This window comes from Prinia subflava, chromosome 1 (genome assembly GCF_021018805.1).
Source record: "Prinia subflava isolate CZ2003 ecotype Zambia chromosome 1, Cam_Psub_1.2, whole genome shotgun sequence".
NCBI classification, from domain to species: Eukaryota; Metazoa; Chordata; class Aves; order Passeriformes; family Cisticolidae; genus Prinia; species Prinia subflava.
In genome coordinates, this window is record NC_086247.1 from 150,028,814 (window position 1) to 150,046,686 (window position 17,873).

At 45.0% G+C, this 17,873-nt stretch overlaps 1 protein-coding gene across 3 annotated transcripts in view; it reads right to left on the bottom strand.

Annotated features, from left to right (window-relative positions):
* Positions 1-5,992: 5,992 nt before the first annotated feature.
* CRHR2 (corticotropin releasing hormone receptor 2) overlaps positions 5,993-17,873 on the bottom strand; it is a 135,909-nt gene continuing 124,028 nt past the window's right edge. For all 3 annotated transcript variants that reach the window (XM_063416791.1, XM_063416800.1, XM_063416811.1), the window contains one exon: positions 5,993-7,208. In XM_063416791.1, coding sequence (XP_063272861.1) covers positions 7,068-7,208 — 141 coding nt within the window. In that variant the 3' untranslated portion in view covers positions 5,993-7,067. The remainder of the gene's footprint in view (positions 7,209-17,873) is intronic.

Genomic DNA, 17,873 nt, shown 5'->3' on the forward strand with positions numbered 1-17,873 from the left:
CGAAATATCCTGATTTCAGCAGTGACACAGATGGGATACATGTGCCACTCCAGTGTTACACACACTGCTGTGCCAATAAAACTGTGAACAGCAAAATAACCGAGCTGACACAGTTCCATTGTTCAGCTTGTTGAGTCATTTATGAACGGCTGGTGAGTAACACCACCCAAAAAGATGCTGCTGTGTAAGTGACAGGGGAAAGAATGTGATCCTCACTGGCTGAACCAGGGGCTGAACCAGAGGTGTGATGGGTTTGGTTTTTAATTGACTCTGACTGCCCAGCATTTCGGCTTCGTGCTGCAGATGGGGCTGCTGCAATCGTTTCACAGGGAGCCCGTCCCATGTAAATCACAAACAGCTCGTGGCTGGGAGCTGCTGTCCCTGCAGGACGTGTGGGAAGGGCTGATTTATGGCAGGAGGCACACGATGAGCTGTGGGGCTGCACAGCATCCAGGCTTTCCTCCCAACCCCTGGGAGCACAGCGAGCTGGAGAGGCTGCACACTGGAGCTGCTTGATTTTACATCCCTGCCTTTATGAGTTCAGCAGGAGAGGGAACTGCACGGTTCCTGAAGATTTATGATGTTGGCAGCTTTGAGAAAATGGTTTCATGCAACTTTTTCTTTTTTTTTTTTTTTTTTTTTTGCTTTGCAAGCAAATTCCCAGTGCTTGTCAGTGCTGAGCAAAGGGAATACGTGCACATACTGAAAGCCTGTGCACACCAAGGGGAAAACCATGAGGATGAGAGGAGCAGCTGCTTTTAACAAGGTGAAGGAGGACCACAGCAGAAATGTGGAGGAGTATTTTTGGGCACAATTTTTCTCAGTGTGTAAAACATGCAAAATGAATAATTTTATTAAAAGGAGAAAATGCCCATCAGCAAAGCTGAAAGAAAACCTTCAAGCAAACTTAGTGCATGCTTGTGTTGAGCTGCTTTGTGCAGACAATGCACCTTCCTGCACAGGATGGAGCTCAGGGCCAGTGAAAACATCACTCTCCTAATCCAAACCCAGGACTGAGCATTTTCCTTTGAGTGGAAGGTGTCCCTGCCCATGGCAGGGCTTGCAATGAGATGATCTGTAAGGCTCCTTCCAACCCACACCATTCTGGGATTCCATGGATCTGTGATATTTGCAGAAGATTTGTCAGAAATATGTCAAAGAAGTTCATACACACTGAAAAACACACAAGCACTTGTGAGGGTATTTATAAATTGAGCATGACGTATTTTCAACAGAAATCCATGGGTACATCAGGTTTCAGATGTGGATTGAGCTGAGCAGAGCTGTTTGTTATGGGGTTTTATGCATTTTGGTGTTGCACATTGCAAGAAGAGCCCACACTGTGGGAGCTGCTCTGTGGACAGGCACTGAGGGAAGGGGTAATTCTATGATTCTAGGACTTAGGTTTGGGTTTTTTCTCTAAAAGCTTATACAATCCTTTTGTTAAAGAGAAGGATTCTTTATTCCTTAGACTTGATGACCTTTCTGAAGTACCTGGGCACAGATACCTGCTCAGGGCTCTGACCAACCTGACCTGGTTGAAGATGTCCCTGCTCAGTGCAGGGGTTTGGGCTCCTCTAAAGGTCCCTTCCAACCCAAATTATCCTGTGATTTACAGAACTGAGGCCAATCCCTGCCTGGCTGCTGGACAAGGAGGCTTGCAGGGAGACATCAAACCATGGCAACCTCAGACTGCCACTGCCCTTGTGGCTGCTGCACACAGAGTCAGCTTTTCCTGCTGGGAAGCAGCAATCCCTGTTCCTCACGTGGAGGGGATTCCTGCTGTGCCAGGATCCCCGGGCTGCCGATCCCACTGGCCTCTGGCTGAACTGCTGGGCACAAAGTCAGCAACCAGCAAAGGTCAAAATGAGTCAATCACCAAATCCCGGGCAAGCCAGCACAGGGACAGGCAGGATTTCACCTTGGAAGGGCACTTCTAGGCTGGCTGTGGCTGGCCAGGATTGGGATGAGCCACTCATCTGGCACGTGCCAATCAGCAGAATGCAATTAATTGGTTCAGCCTCTGTCAGGAGCCCTTGCAGTGCAGAGGGGAGATGTGGCAGGAGGGACATCTGACAGCCCTTGGGCAGTGCTGAGCACACACAGCCCTCCTGGAGGCTGGCTGGCTCGTTAGTGTCTGGGAAATTCATTAAAGTTTGAGGAGTTCTTCTTTAAAGCTTTGGCTCCGCAGAGCACAAGGTCACTACAGCACTGCTCTGTGGTAATTACACCAACCAGAAGGATTTGCTGTCTCCTGCACTAATTAGCAAGTGGAGAAACTTAAGAAACCAATGTAGAACCCAACTGGATTATCCAGGTTTTTGTTTTAACAATGTTATTTTACAATCAGTAAATTTACAGATATTATCACTTTTCCAAGAGTTTCTCTTGAGATGCTTCTTCCAGCTCTGTGGAAGACATACATGAGAAACAGAATAAAATGAATTAATCTATGAAAATTTGAAGGATTTTATGTAAAACTTTCACATTCATGAATCTACAATATCCTGTCCATGTAGGGATACTCAGTACTCAGAAGACTGTAATCCCAAAATTGCTTTTTTTCTCCCCATTGTCTAAGAGAAGAGCCTTGTGGTGGCTGTCTGCAGGAGTAGGTAGCAATTAAACAATGAGTGTGACCAGAAACCAGGACAGGCAGAGCACAGCTCTGTCCCTTCACAGCTCCTCTCTGCCCAGCCTCCTGCTCCACACTGTCCTAAGTGACTCCATCTCAGCATTCAAAACACATTTTCCACCCCAGACCGATCTGCTTGAGCACACGACCTTCTCTGAGTGCAGGGCACATCCCCAGGGGTGTGAAGCTCTGCTGGAAGCTGGAGCTGTGTATTCCATGCCCTGTCCCCAGCCCCAGTCCCCTGGCTGTCCTGTACACCTACAGTGATGGCACCCAAACCCAACCCTGAACTACTGCATCCCAGTAACTGCAGCACAGCTGTCCCCACTGCAAGCTGGAACCGGGGATTTATTGCAAAGGAGGAGGGGGAAAACAGATTTAAATAGTGTCAGGGGGAAGCAATTAGCCCAGATACAAAGTCAGCTTACACTTGCTGCCCCACGCCAGTTGGCACACGCGTGGTCTGCAGTGCTCAGCACTGCAAACATTTTCCTGGAAGAGTTTTGGAGAGTCTTGTTTCAAGCACTTGAGTGCTCATAGTTGTTCATTTCCATAGTGACTCACTGAACACAAGCAGCTTTGTTTTCCTCCTGCACAATAAGCTGTAAATCCAGAGTAATTTGATCCATTTTCAGACACACGTGTGCATGAACACACACAGACACACACGTGCACAGATGCTGTCAAACAGATCCACCATGTTCCTGGCACAGCTGAGCTGAGGCTGTTCTTGCTGATCCAAAAGCTACATCTGAATCATCCCAGACTTGTGCCATAAATGATGACTTTGTTGAGAGGGACACACGGCTCCAAAAGGCATCACAAAGTAGAGAGGAGAGTTTTCCCCAAAGAGATCTGACTTTATTCATCTTTGCCTTCCTGCCAGGAGACAGCAAAGGAAGAAGCTTCTTTTGAAGAGAGGAGACATGACCATGTTTCTAAAACCCCTGAGGTGCACATGAAAACAAAGGCAGCAGCCAAACCTTGATCATGTTCATTCTTCCCTTGTCTTAGAGGCACCACTGACAGTATCAGTATGAGGACGATGGGATAATCCAGGTTTTAAGGCTCCTCAGGAGGTCTCCAGTCCAAACTCCCTACTCACAGCAGGCTCACAATGTTGCTCAGGGCTTCATCCATTTGGGTCTTCAAAAATCTCTGAAGATTCTGCCACCCTCACTGGGAAATCTCTCCCACTGCTTAACTGTCTTTATGAGGAAAAATTTTCTCCTTGTATCTTATCTGGCCTTTTGTTACAGTTTCCCTGCTGTCCTCCTGCCTCAAACCACTGTGAAGGGCTTGAGTCTGTCAGGAACCTCGAGGTACTGGCAGGTTGTTGTTAGCTCCATCCAAAATCCTTTCTTTGTTCTGAAATGGGTCCTCTTGCATCTCTGCCCATGGAGATTGCTCCAGACCTGAGCATCTTGGTGTCCCTCTGGCTGATCTTGCTGTAGTTTATTAATATCTTCTGTACTGGGGTCACAAACTGGGCACAGCATCTGGCTGTGGTCAAAGGAGTGCAGAGTAGAAGGGAATAATCATTTCCCTCAAAACATCCCAGACCTTTGCTGCCTGGTTTGGGTTGATATCAGCATCCATGGGTGTTTTCCCACACTGTTGCTCCTCAGCCAAGTCCTCACCTTCAGAAGGGGGCACACATGACCAAGGAACTCCCCTTTGCTGCCCAGGACATCTGGGAAATGTCTCAGTAGCTCTGCTCACAGGTATCCTGGATAATCATCAAACCAGTAATTCACTGGTAAGAGGCACGATGAACATCACTCAGTGCAAATTCAGAAATGTTTGTTTTCTTGACATGAGGGTGTGTGGCTCACCTCCAGCATTTTTGTCAAGGGAAAATGGAAGTTCTTGCTTATCTGTTTAGCTCCCAGGTGTTTTTCTCCTGGGCTGATTTCCAAAGAGCTAAACTCAAATGAATCCATTTCTGAGCAGCCCCATGCCGTGGGATGGCATCAGCAGCTGCTTTGGCTGGTGTTCCCAGGAAAGGTGAGCAGTTTGTCATCCCAGCTTGGATGTGCCAAATGCTGTTGGTGACAGATGTCAGCTCTCCACCTGTGGGACCAGCCAGTGCAGCAGAGACAGGAGCAGCACCACTGCTGTCAGGAAAGTGAACTGTGAACTTCTTCCAAAGTCCTGTGGGTGAGAGCCTGAAGAGTTATTTTTATTTTCTTCAAGCTGCACAGTTTCCTTGGGGAGGTACCAAGTGCAGTGGGAGATCAGGCACCTGAATTACTAAGGCACAGACCAAGTTTAACTGGCTTCACCTGTTTATTGGTCTTAAATGTTCAGTGAATATTACTGTAGGTGAAACTAGGGGCATTGCAGCAATACCCCAAAACACAAAGTGGGTGCCCTGGCACTGATATATTCCTGCAGTTCACTGAGGTAAACTCTAAGCTCTGAAGGACCCCAGAATTAACCATTAGTTCACTGCTTCAGATGCTAAATTTCCTCTCTACTCAGACCTGCTCCATGTCTGGATGTCTGCTACACTCCTGGCAGCACCACTAACCTGCAATTTCTGACAGAATCTGCTGCATTGCAAATCCCTTTTTCATCCCAGCATGGACCAGAGCCAGAGCAAACACAGAGATATTCACTGTACATATTTCTAACCTGTAGATGTATCCCTCCCTTTAAACACAAGATGACAGGGGCTGTGCATTGTCACTGTGATGAATAAAAGCACTGACCTGGTCCTCTCTCACCAGGAACTCAAATCTCCTTTCTCCCTCTGTTATCTCTTTGAGGCACAGGAATCCAAATGAGTAAGGAGAGGGAGAAGTTACAAAATGCTTGCTTAAATTTGCTGTTCATTGCCAGCAAGCTCAAAGTTGAAGATGACTGAGCTGTTAGGACAGACATCCCCTCCACCCCCCAAAAGCAGAGGATTTATAACAGTTTTTTCCAAGAGATTTTCCAGGCCCTGAAAACTACAGCAACATAATTCTGGAGGTTTAAATCGAGCTTGTGCGGAGACGTCCTATAAAAAATCTGAAGAAAGTTCAGAATAAGCTTGATAAAAGTGGAAAGAGCAAATTACTCCAGCTCTGTTGAGATGCAGGTGATGGAGAATATATAACAACATTTTTCTTACTGCTGTGGCAAAGCCCAGTGGAGAGAGTACAGAGGGACAGGGATCCAGTGTAAGACCATGAGCTGAGAAGGGAGGCAATTCTTCTTGCATTTAAATGCCCCCTTGTTAGGATTTTATCACAGGGTTGTTCTTCTTCTTGGCTCATTATCAAACAGGATTTCCTTCCCTGATCTTAGCTACAAAACCACTTTCAAGACAGGTGTCCTCTTCCTTTCCAGAGTAAAGAGAACGATGCCTGGTTTTATTGAAACCAACCCAGAGTAGTGTTTATTATTGAAAATATACAGTATTTTTGAACATCACATAAAAAGCCTGGTAGATACAACTGCTCTAGTTCAAAATGCTCAAGAGATACCTTTGTGCAGCACATAGCATTATCCTGGGAAAGCAAACATCCTCTTCTCATCATTATTATCTTTACAGTGCTTCCCTTTTGTGTCTTTTAAACCCAGAAAGTTGTCCATCCCCACCCTGATCCTCTCAGCTGAAACAAAAAACCACTTTCCGAAAGCTTTCCACTTACAATTGTGCTGGAAGCGTGGGGCTAAGAGGAATGAGAGTATTTTGTAGAGGTACTTAGAGCTACTCCTGTCCTTTGAAAATCTGTGTAAGAGCAGGGCAGGGTGCTTGCCAGGCAGAGTGCCCTGTGTGGAACAGTCCAGCGATGCCCTGACAATTCCCAGTCTGTCCAAGAGGGAAATGGGGAAGGCAGATAAATTCAGGCTTTTCACACCACCTTTCAGACGCTCTTTTTCTTGCTGCCACGAGTTCTCAAATGACAGTTCTGCAGAGAAGAAACTTTTTACAAAGAAAACAAGGAAGGGAAGGGCTATTATACACCAAACTGTGGAAATCGTTGGGAATCAATGTACAGGGTGAAATGGGCAGCGTGTTAAAAATCGTCTTTGTTCACCACGATACGAAAGGGGGAATAAAACCAAAATAATGAAAGGAAGGAGAAAAAAAATTGATTACTCCTGCCAGTTAGGAATAATCCTAATAATCCTAGGAATAATTCCTGCCAGTTAACTGTTTTATTCCTAAACAGTTAGTGCTGTTTTAGACTTTTTCATTGTGAACTTCCACAGGACGCAGTCAGGGTTGAACCCGTTTCTTCTTTGAATCTGCTTTTCCACCACCAGCTCCAGGAGGGTTCTTTCCTGGTTGCCTCAAAGCAGCATCACGGATGTGGGGGACGAGAGCCCGCCGAAACAGCACGGGAGAAGAGGTCAGCGAGGATAAAGGAGGAGAGTTTGCAGAGAGGGGCTCTGGGAGGACAGGAGGGCTCTGAAGGCCACGGGTGGGTCCCTGGGGTCACACGGCCGCGGTCTGCTTGATGCTGTGGAAGCTGATCCGTGTGGGCGACGTGGGGATGGACATGGCCCGTGCCACGCGCACCCGCAGCGAGTGGTGGTCCTGCCAGCGGTGCCACCTCTTCCTGGCGGCAGAGCGCACCTGGGGACACACACAGAGGGAGAATTTCAGGGCTGCTCTGCAAAGGGACACTGGTGTTGCCATGAGGTTTTTTCCTGTGTGTCGAGTGTTCGTGTTGAGGGAGAGACATGCAGTTTGTCCCGTTTGTGAATGTAAACGCTGGCCATGTTTTGCTAACTGTCTTTCATTGTTTACATATTTCTAGTTGGGAGGAGAAAAGTGATTGACAGTTAGCTTGACCAGTGTGGATTAGAAGGTGGGGATTCCATCCTCCAATCGATGGACATTATGGGAAATGTATATAAGTGACTTTGTAAATAAACTTCAGGCTTCCTGCTTCCGACCCTAGATCTGCCCGCAACTCAGAAATGTCTCTAGAGTCCCTCTCTTACTGTCAGGCCCCGCAGTGATACACTGGGACAACATTGTCAAGGTGTTGAAACACACAGGTGGTGCCTTAAGCCTCTAAAGGGGGGAATGGTGCCTTAAGTTTTAGCTTTTGTACTTTCCACATTCTGTACTGCATTGGTATATAACTCTGAACTTCATATAAAGTGTTAGCAAGCTCTCTGCACAGTTTAGTTGGACAAAACAATCATTTTCCAGCCTGAGAACCAAGGACACTGTTGCAGCTTCAGGCCCAAGAAGTGCAAACAACAGTGGATTGAGGACAGCAATGTAAGAGGATGGGACTTCATAACCTAAAACCGTAATTGGACAATTAACCCAAATATGTAAATGGACCAAAACTTATAGAAGTGTGAAAACTCATGACTGGGTGTCCGTCTTGGGTGAAGCCATGGCCAGGCTCTTGTACTGTCCAGGGTGTATCCTTTAAATGCCTTTTAATAAATACCTACTTTATTCCTTTAACACTGTCTAGCCTCTGTTCCAGGCAGCCTCTCCAGGCATCACAGGGACTGATTCAGATGCCTGAATGGAGCTTCTATTTCACTGATATTCTCTTGAGTACCTGACTCAGGGAAAAAACATGGCTTTTACTCACCTCATGTCTCACATCTGATATCTTAAATACCCCAGAGCATTTCAAACAGGCCTAAACATTTGCAACCAAATCAAGCCCTCAGGATGGGTGGAGCTGATGGATGGTGCATCCGAAGTCTGTCCAAGAACTGATGGAATTCTTGGAGAGCCCCATTCCAGAGGCCCCTGCTGCCCTTGTATGTGATGAAGCACAGAGGGTCTAACCAAGCAACACAGGCACACCTGACCCAGCCCTGTGAGCACCTCGTGGAAGTTGCTCCACATCTGCAGAAGGTCATCCTCGAGCAGGTGCTGACCAATAGGTCAGATGAACCCTCAATTTAAGTGTATTTTTTTTGGATGGAGCACAGAGAGAGCACAGGAACTCTGGCTCAAACATAAACATCTATAAGCAAGAGAAAAACAGAAGAAAGGAACCCTAAACCTCAAACACACTGGGAGGGAAGGCTTGAAATTCTCCTAAAATAGACCAAATCCCAGGCGGAGAAGACTCAAAGTCATAACCTGGCATGAAGCATTTGGATCAGTTTCTGGATATTCTTGTTGATATCTGCTTACTGTAGTAAGACAGAAAGACCTCTCCCCTAGGGAGATAAATAAGCCTACAAAATTAGGTGAGAGAAATCTGGGCCCAGCTTCCTGAAGAGTCCAAAGCCTGATGTATTCATGACACTTGGAAAGGCTCCTGATGTTCTGATGCCAACCTGAAATCTGGTGAACCTTGAAAGAAGCATTGTTACATAAAATTGTGTCAAGCCAGGGCATCCTTCACCAAAACCACTGTTTTTTACAAAGAGGGATTATAAATAACGTAATATAGACATTGCACCACAACTACTGACCTATAGATCTCCTCCTGACCAAGAGGGAACCAGTCAGTGAGGCCAAAGGGGATAATTCATCTCCTTCTAATGCAAGTGTCCAAAACAGGCGAGAGATTTGTAGTCAGATGAAAAACACCAACTTCATTTAACTGGTTATAAAATGAGTCTTGACAATCAGTTTTTTAAGATGTCTGGATTATAAGTTTAGGTAAGTTCAGAGAATACTGATATCTAACCTTGGATATTTTTTAGTCCTTAATGTACTTATTTTCATCACATCCCCCAAAAGTAAAGGGTTGTTTTAAGCCCTTTTTTACCACAGACAAGGGGAATTTTGGGTATTACCAGCTGTGATGCAGGGCTCAGCTGCCATGGCAACTGCACAAGGCCTGGAGGAGCTTTCAGAGCCTGTGAAGCCCATGCTGGCACAGGTTCTCAGCTATCAGCACCTGGGTGAGGTCAATCAAAGCCACCCTGGGTGTCCCTGTCACCTCCACGGGCGCTGCAGGAAAGGTGGAGCTGAAAAAACCTGCCCAAAGATGAAGAGTCACTGCTCTTCCTCATTTCTTTGAAAGCTTGGGGATTTTCTGCAGGGGCTCTGTGAGGTTTCCTCAAAATCCAAGGAACACACACAGTCTCCAACCCCACTTCAGAGCAGCTGAAAGATGCTGTCAAGGGTGCTCAGGTGAGTTGAAGAGCTCCAGGACTGGAGGTGTTTCCAACCCAAACCACACCCTGTCAGTTTTAGGTGCCCCAGATAAACAGGGTGAAGGCCTGATGGCTAAAACATAGAAGAGTTCACAAGGAGGACACAGAAAGGGGGAAACTGCTCTCCTTCTCTTGGCTGGTTTCAATTTTCCCATTTCTGGATGGGCTTTCAGAGCCCTGGGCTGTAGCACTGGTACTGAGAAACTCTGGTCTGGCAGCAAACAATCCCTTCTCATTGCAGCTTTGTGCATGAAATACATTCCACTGCAGTTTATGAGTACCAGCCTGGAAAACAGTTTTGCAATTGCCTCTCTGGTGCCTTTTCAGGGGAATCCTGGATCTGGAAGTGTGGCTTTTTTATCAGATCCCTTCTAGAAGGCAGAGATTGTGCAAATCAGAGCAGAGGATTTCATTCTTTGGTTGTTTTCTCAACTAACTGTGATCTGTGCTACTGCCATGGTTGACATGGTTTTAGGTCATAGCTTGGACTCAGTGATCGCAGAGGTCCTTTCCAACCTAACTGATGCTGTGATTCTGTGATTTAAGACAAGCAGCTGCAGACTTCTAAGGCAAGGTGAGGAGAAAGCCACATCGTGCTTCTTCTAATTTTGAATTAATAATTTGTTTCAACAAAAATAATGAAGTCTTTTACATTTAGTAGAGGTGCAGAGGTCAGACAGAGCCTAATAAAACAAAGAATATGAGGGAACTGGAGAAAGAGAAGAGAGAGCACCCAATGAAAGGGGAATTAGCACTCCCAGGAGGAGCATGATCATCACGAGTGATTTGGAGATGACAATGAGAACACTGTGATTAAATAACAGTGCAGAGGGTTTCTGGAAGAGCCTCTCATTATGAGGCAGTAGCTACAACACCTCTCTGCCAGTTTCAGGATGGGGTTTGGTCAGGTTATAAAATGACACAGTTATATGAAATAGCAGAGTCAGGATGGACAGACTCAATCACAGACTGCAGCAGCCTGGACTGCTGACCATCACCCCCTTCTCACCAGACTGACCTCCCTGGCTCACTGAACCCTCCTGGGAAAACAGAACACTGCAAAGCCGTGCCATGGTGGTGTACTTTTCTGGAGGTTCACTATTTGCAAACCTGCCATGGTTCCTGGAGTGGCAGAGGGATCCTTGCTCCTGATTCTGGATGGGAGGGAGGATATAAAGCACACCCAAAGGCAAATCCACGTGCCAGAGTCCATGCAAGGGGAGAGGCACCTCCCCTGAGAGACTCACACCTAGTCTTGGCCACTTATCACAGAATCACTGAATGGTTTGGGTAGGAAGAGTCCTTAAAATTCATCTCATTCCAAACCCCTGCCATGGACAGGGACACCTGCCACTGGACCAGGCTGCTCCAAGCCCCCTCCAATTATTGGATCCATTATTTATGCTTCCAATACAGACAGTGGAGAAAGCAAGACAATTCCCTTTGGATATGTGGAATAAACAGTCCTTGCTCCTCTGGGTACAAACCCAGCTCAGCTGAATGCTGGGCACCTCAGACAAGTGTTTAAGTAACTCATGAAGTGTCAGACCATTGTCATGGGAAACTCTCCCATGAAGACCTGAGATGCAGAGGGGTGTTGCTTCTGAATGCTCCTTTCTCCCCAGATGTCACTGAATGCTGAGAAACTGTCAGAGAAAAATTTCCTCCTTTATTCTGCAGTAATTTTTTTTTTTCTGAGCAACCAATGTGAAGAGATACTTACTCAGCCAATGAAGCCAGATTAGATTTATCATTTGTGCTTCAAGCCAACCAGGTCAAAAAGAGCCACCTGGAGATAAAGATGTGAGTCTAAACAAGCAGTTGGCTTTTGTCATATGGTTTGAGACAGGAACTGGGCACATGGAAATGGGCTCTGCACTTTCAAGGGTGAGGGCAAAGCATTTTTTAATGACAGAATAATTAACTGCAATTAGTATGTGACCAGAGTGCAAGCAGAGATGGTTAAGGTCAAGTTTATATCTTGTACTTGAACTCAGAAACAAAATGTTAGGTTGACTTAAGGTAAGAAAAAAAAAATCCTGGCTGTGGCTGCTGTAATAACGTGTTAAAAGACATAAAAAAAAAGCTACTGCACAGTGGAAGAGTAAAAGAAGAAGAGAATGCAAAATATCAACTCTCAAACATGGTTGTTAATCTCTATAAGAGCAGCCTCTATTTATTAAGCATTCCTAGAGTCAGAACCATGCCCCAGAGTCAGCATCACCACATTTATGACCTGAAATTGCCAGCACTGGCCTGTAACAGCCCAAGGATGCTCCAGGCAGTCATCAGTGGTTACAGCTCCACAAGGAGTCTTGGGAACACAAATTATCAGTCTCACCTCTGTGTAATCTGAGTCACTTGAGAGGACCAAAACTGCCCCTGGCATGAGCACAGAGCTCAGTGCCTGTGTTAACCCTTGCTCTGTCTTCCTCTTGCAAACCCTTGCTCTGTCTTCCTCTTTCAAAATTACTCTTTTCAGCTCTTTCTGCTTTGTGTACAGTGAATAATCACAGTTTCTGAGCATGTGGTAGAATCAGGTTTGCCAACATTGTTTGTGCCTACAGAGTGTGGGCACTGCCTTGGAACAGTCAAGTAAAAGGATTGGGATAATGGGATGAAAGGAAAACAGTGGGTGACAGCTTTTCTCTTCTGACTGGATCACCTAACCAAGAGACTTGTCAAACTTTTAGATCATATTAAATAAAAAATACTGTTGGAAACCTCTCTTCCCCCTCCTCCACAGCAGAATAACAAAAAGAATGAAAGAGATGGAGAGAAGGATGAAAACATTTAGAGAAGGTTTTCTCTTGACAAGATGGACATCAACTTTGTACTGCTATTACCTGTGCTAGACACTGGCTGCTGGCTAATTTCTTGCAGGCATCAACCAAAAATCAGCTGAGAAAAGAGCCTTGAGCAACACTAAAAATCAGATTTTGGAAGAAATGTCGTGTGTCATGAGCAGAGAGGAAGAAGTTTTGATCCACTCATACAGAACAAAGGGGCCCATTCACCTGGGGCTTTTTGATATAATCATACTAAAATATAATAGTTGTGTAGGTGTCTGATAAGAAGAGTAGGAATAAATGAGCTGCCACAGGAATGGAAGCTGGAATTAAGACTATTGGGATGCCACCATCCTCCGTGCCCAGGGGACATCTCTCACCTGGAAGTGCTGACCAGTGAGGGCCAGACAGACACCAGGTCCTCTCTGTCTGTAGGATAATCACAGAATAATCACAGAATACCAGAATGGTTTAGGTTGGAAAGGACCTTAAAAATCATCTCGTTCCACTCTCCTGCCATGGGCAGGGACACCTTCTACTATCCCAGGTTGCTCCAAGCCTTGTCCAGCCTGGCCTTTGATACTTCCAGGGATGGGGCAGCCACAGCTTCTGTGCCAGGGCCTCCCCACCCTCACAGGGAACAATATTTTCCTAATATCCAATCTCTGTATTCATGGTGTTCAGAAGTCTGTAACTGATTAAATTCTTACTTTGCTCAAATGCCATTTTTTTTCTCAGCAATCGTGATAAGAAGGCAAATTAATTAAATAAGATTTACATAGATCTTGATGAGCCTTAAAACAGACTTTTTTTTCTCTGAAAACAGAAATTCAGTGAAACTCAGTGAAAACAGTGAATTCAACAACTTCCACCTACATTTAAGCACATTTTGTGCTGTGCTTCAGATCCTTGTGCTGCAGTTGGAGGTGACTGGAGAATAACTTTGGACTTTTAACATCTTTGAACAGCAGTACAAACTGTGGAAGGTTGACAAAGATTGATCAATCTTTTTGTAAGCTGCAGATGAACAAGAGGGACTTTCAGGCAATGTCCAGATCAGCAAAATGGATCTTTAAATTCCAAGGCATTGGTCTCTCTGTGCCTGTCTCTGCAGTGAAATTCATTTCCATGAGATTTTTGAAGTCCTGGCCTCTCCCTGCATTCAGCAGAGACATAGTAAGGCCTAAGCTAATGGCAACACTTAATCAAAAAGAGACAGCTAAATTAGATCAGTTGAAATCTGCCCTCGTTTGTTTGAATCACTGCCTATAAATTAAGCTGAGGGTGATAAGCTCAGCTGGTCATGTGCATGTATTAGGTGTTTAAGATTTTGGGGGGAAAACCCCATCCATTACTTAAATTACTTAAATAAATGTCAGGTGATGCCTTAAATGGTACTTTAGAAGTTTTCCAAAGGTTCAGGGTGTCCCTCAGGGAGGAGGGATGGCAAATGCTGTATTTAATAGTAAATGCTGTGAAGCAGCTGTTGGTCACATCAAACCTCTCCAGGTGCTTGCAAGGATGAAGCACAGAATGATTTGAAGCAAAGACACAGAGTGGCCTAAGCACAGAGCCCCCTGTGGATCTCCAGGTGAGGAGTTCTAATGCTCCCAGAGAGACAGGAGTGTCTTCATCTGTGTTTTATAAATAAACTGCAGCATTGAGCAACTGCACGTGTGTCCTACCCTGCTGGTGAGGCTTTGCAAGGCTCCCACAGACCCAGCCCCTCAGGCCAAGGGTGCTCACGTTACCATCACACAAAATATTGAACTGAACACCCCCAGAAAGATGCTAATCCCTCCTAGGTCAGGAAGGGATGTAGTCAAAACAACCTGCAAGGCTCAAAGGAAACAAAAACAAAGCTTGGGTAGAATGTTGGGTTTTGTTACAACAGGTACCCTACATCACCACTATTTATGTAACATTGTTATGGGGTTTTCTTCTGCCTAAAAAATTATCCTGCTTAATTGGACTGCAATCTCTATTTTTTTGGTTTTTTTCCCCCAGGGTCTTTGGCAGCAATTCTTTACAGTGTGGGGATATCTTCACAGCACCTGCCAGCCTGGGATGCCAAGGTTCATTTCTAAGACCGCACCAGTGCAATTTTGTTATCATAAATAACAGTTCAAGAAAGCTGCAACAATTCTGACTAGTCATAAAGATCTGCCACACATTTTTTTGGGTGGAAACAAAAGCAACAAATGCTGCTTCCTTCTTCTGGGCCACAAAGGACCAGAAGTACCCACAGCAGAGGGAGGCCATGGGTGCACCCAGCCCACCTCAAGCCCCTGTGATTTTGTTTTGGGGTGCTCTGGAGCCACCCTCACATCAGCAGTGGTGTAATGAGGAGGAAAATCGGAAGGGAAAGGACCCTCAGAGCAGATGGAATTGAACTTTAGCCCTTTAGTCCACCTCCATATTCTTATTTATTCAGAGATTTTAAGGAATGTTTAATACGTGTCCTTTGGGCTTGGGATGAATAATGTGGAGCCTGCCTGGGCTGATGGGCAGGGGGATGAGTAACCATTCCAGGGGTGACTCAGAGCTGGCACTTCTAATGAACAGCCTCCCAAGATGATCGGATCAAAGGAATCCACTTGGAGCTTAATAGATTTTGAGACAGATGGTGCTTGGCTAAAGGGTCAACAGAAAAAAAATTGAACATATTCATTCTTGCCTCGCACCTTGTTGTGAGAATAATTTACAGTGGCATCTGATCTATTCCTCTCTGATGTGTTGTCTCTAAGCCAGATAATTGCTTTCCATTTTAAATGTCATTTCATAGATGATTATTGGTATTGGTCAGGTAATACTGAATCTGAATCCTGAAGAATTCAGGCTCTAAAAGGATATTTTCAGAGGTCTGGCTGGTTATGTATCCATCCAGGATATGGATAGAAATGAAGGATAGACACTTTATCATGGACACAGAACTCATTATAGAATAATTAAGGTTGCAAGGGACATCAGAAGGTTTCTGGTCACATGCCATGATCAGAGCACATTCAGTACAGCAGTTTTGAGATTATGTCATGGTCTTATCAAGTCATTTTGAGCACAAACAAGGACAGAGATCTCAAAACACCTTTGAGCCTCTCTTCCAGTGCTTAAACACCCTATTATATTTTTTCTTCCCTGTTTAATCAGAATTTGCCTTGTTCCCTTCATTCAGTTTCAGACTGGAGCTTGCTCTTCCCTGAGCAGCCCCCATCAGGCACCATCCCTTTACAGAGGTGGGTTGTTCTCAAACAATTCCACCTCCATTCCCAGCTCTGGAATGGCTGTGTTGGATCTCCCATCATGGCTGGTAAGGTTTCCAAGGATCACAGGACTCTCTGCAGGATCTGGTGGTAATTGGAAATTGCATGAAGCACCTAGTAACGAGGATAAGTGATCTCTGGAGGCAGGGATTCTTATTCCTGTGTTATCCTCTTGTGTCCATCATTGCTGAGGTAGCAGGAGTGGAACCAGCCCTATTTGGAATATGAAACACTATAAATGCACTCTTTGCCTCTCTCTGAAATACTTTAGTTTGTGTCAAGAGAAAACCATCACTGTTAACAAGGTCTGGCTAAAAGGCAGACACAACACCAGTAAGGGAACTGGATGGAAGATCCATCTTCCTCTAAAGAAGCTTTGTCTGGAATCAGTCAAAGGTAGAAGAGAAATTCCTTCTTCCTTCTTCCTTCCCCTGAGCAGAAGGTGCACACTAAAGAACTGAAAGGAAAAACCTGGCCTTGGACACTTCCAGGGATCCAGGGACAGCCACAGCTTCTCTGGGCACCCTGTGCCAGGTTCCACCCTCACAGGGAAGAATTTCTTCCTAATATCCAATCTAAACCTGCCCTCTTTCAGTCTGAAGTTATTCCTCCTTGTCCCATCACTGTATGGTCTTGTGAAGTCTATATATTCTTGTTCCAAAAAACTCCATCCTAAACTCTTTCTTTTTAAATCCAGCGTTATCTGAAATTAAATTCAGTCTTGTGACCTGTAAGTTGACTGAAAAAATTTTGAGAAGCGTCTTGTTTTTTGCAGTCATTGAAAAAGAAGTTCACAAGCTGCAGTCACTCTTCTGAAGTGGCATTCAACATAAATGCATACAGATTTTTCATTATGCCAGTTTTCATAACATCTCAAATTCTCAGAAACCACTCATTGTCAATTTTCTTGGAAGTCTAGAGATGCTCTTTTCCACTTGAATTAAATGCAATTTGCATATTTTTGCCCTCTAGTGTTTCTCCATGTCCAAAATAAGATAATTCATTTTCCAAAAAGTCTCTAAACAAATTAACGAGTCAAGTGCCAACGGCCCCTTGTGTCCATCCATGGCACAGACACTTCATTCAAAACAGCTTCAGAACTTTTCAGAAGCAATAAAACACGAAAAGCTGTAAACTTTTAATCTAAATTGCTTCTCCTCCATGGATTCACTGCAATAATTTGTGTATAAAGTGTTGGCTTGGAAAGAGGGAAGGGAACAGAGCTGGGGAAGGGTCTAGAGCACAAATCTGATGAGGAGCAGCCGAGGGAACTGGGAAAGGAGCTCAGCCTGGAGAAAAGGAGGCTCAGGGGAAACCTTTTGGTTCTGCACAACTCCTGACATGAGGGGACAGCCAGAGGGGGAGTGGGCTCTGCTCCCATGTGAGAAATGATAGGACAAGAGGAAATGCCCTCAAATTGCAGCAGGAGAGGTTTAGATTGGATATTTGGAACAATTTCTTCACTGAAAAGTTGGTCAGGCATTGAAAGGGACTGACAAAAAAGTGGTGGAATCCCCATTCTGCAAATGTTTAAAAACTCTAGATGGGAACATGGTTTAGTGGAAAACTTGGCAGTGTGTCGTTAATGGTTGAACTTGATCATCTTTGGTTCTTTGATTTACTGATTTTTTTTATCTCCAGCTGAGGGCCTGACACACCCTCTCTCACTGCAGCCAACAAAGCCAGTCCAGGAGCTGTGTGAAACTCTGTGTTCTGTGGAAATGGGGACAAGGGAGGTGACTGCATGCCCAGTCAAATGTCCACTCAAAAATGAAGGAAATAAACTCATCCTGTTTAAAATTCTTTGCACGGACTGAAATTTAATTGCTTCGCTTTTTCCCTTCAGTGATGCCACATTTGTGAGACCAAATCACTGAAAATGACATTTTATGGTGGTATCAGGTATTACCAAGGTGCCATTTTGGTTAAATCTCAAGGTATGTTTGTTCTTACAGAGGAAAAACTTTCAGCTGTTTCATTTTCCAAACTTCCCACACAGAACTCAAAGGGACAGAAACTTCACAGAAGAGAACCCCAGAATCCCCAAATATCTCAGATTGGAAGGGATCCATAAAGATCATCGAGTCCAAACCTTGCCAG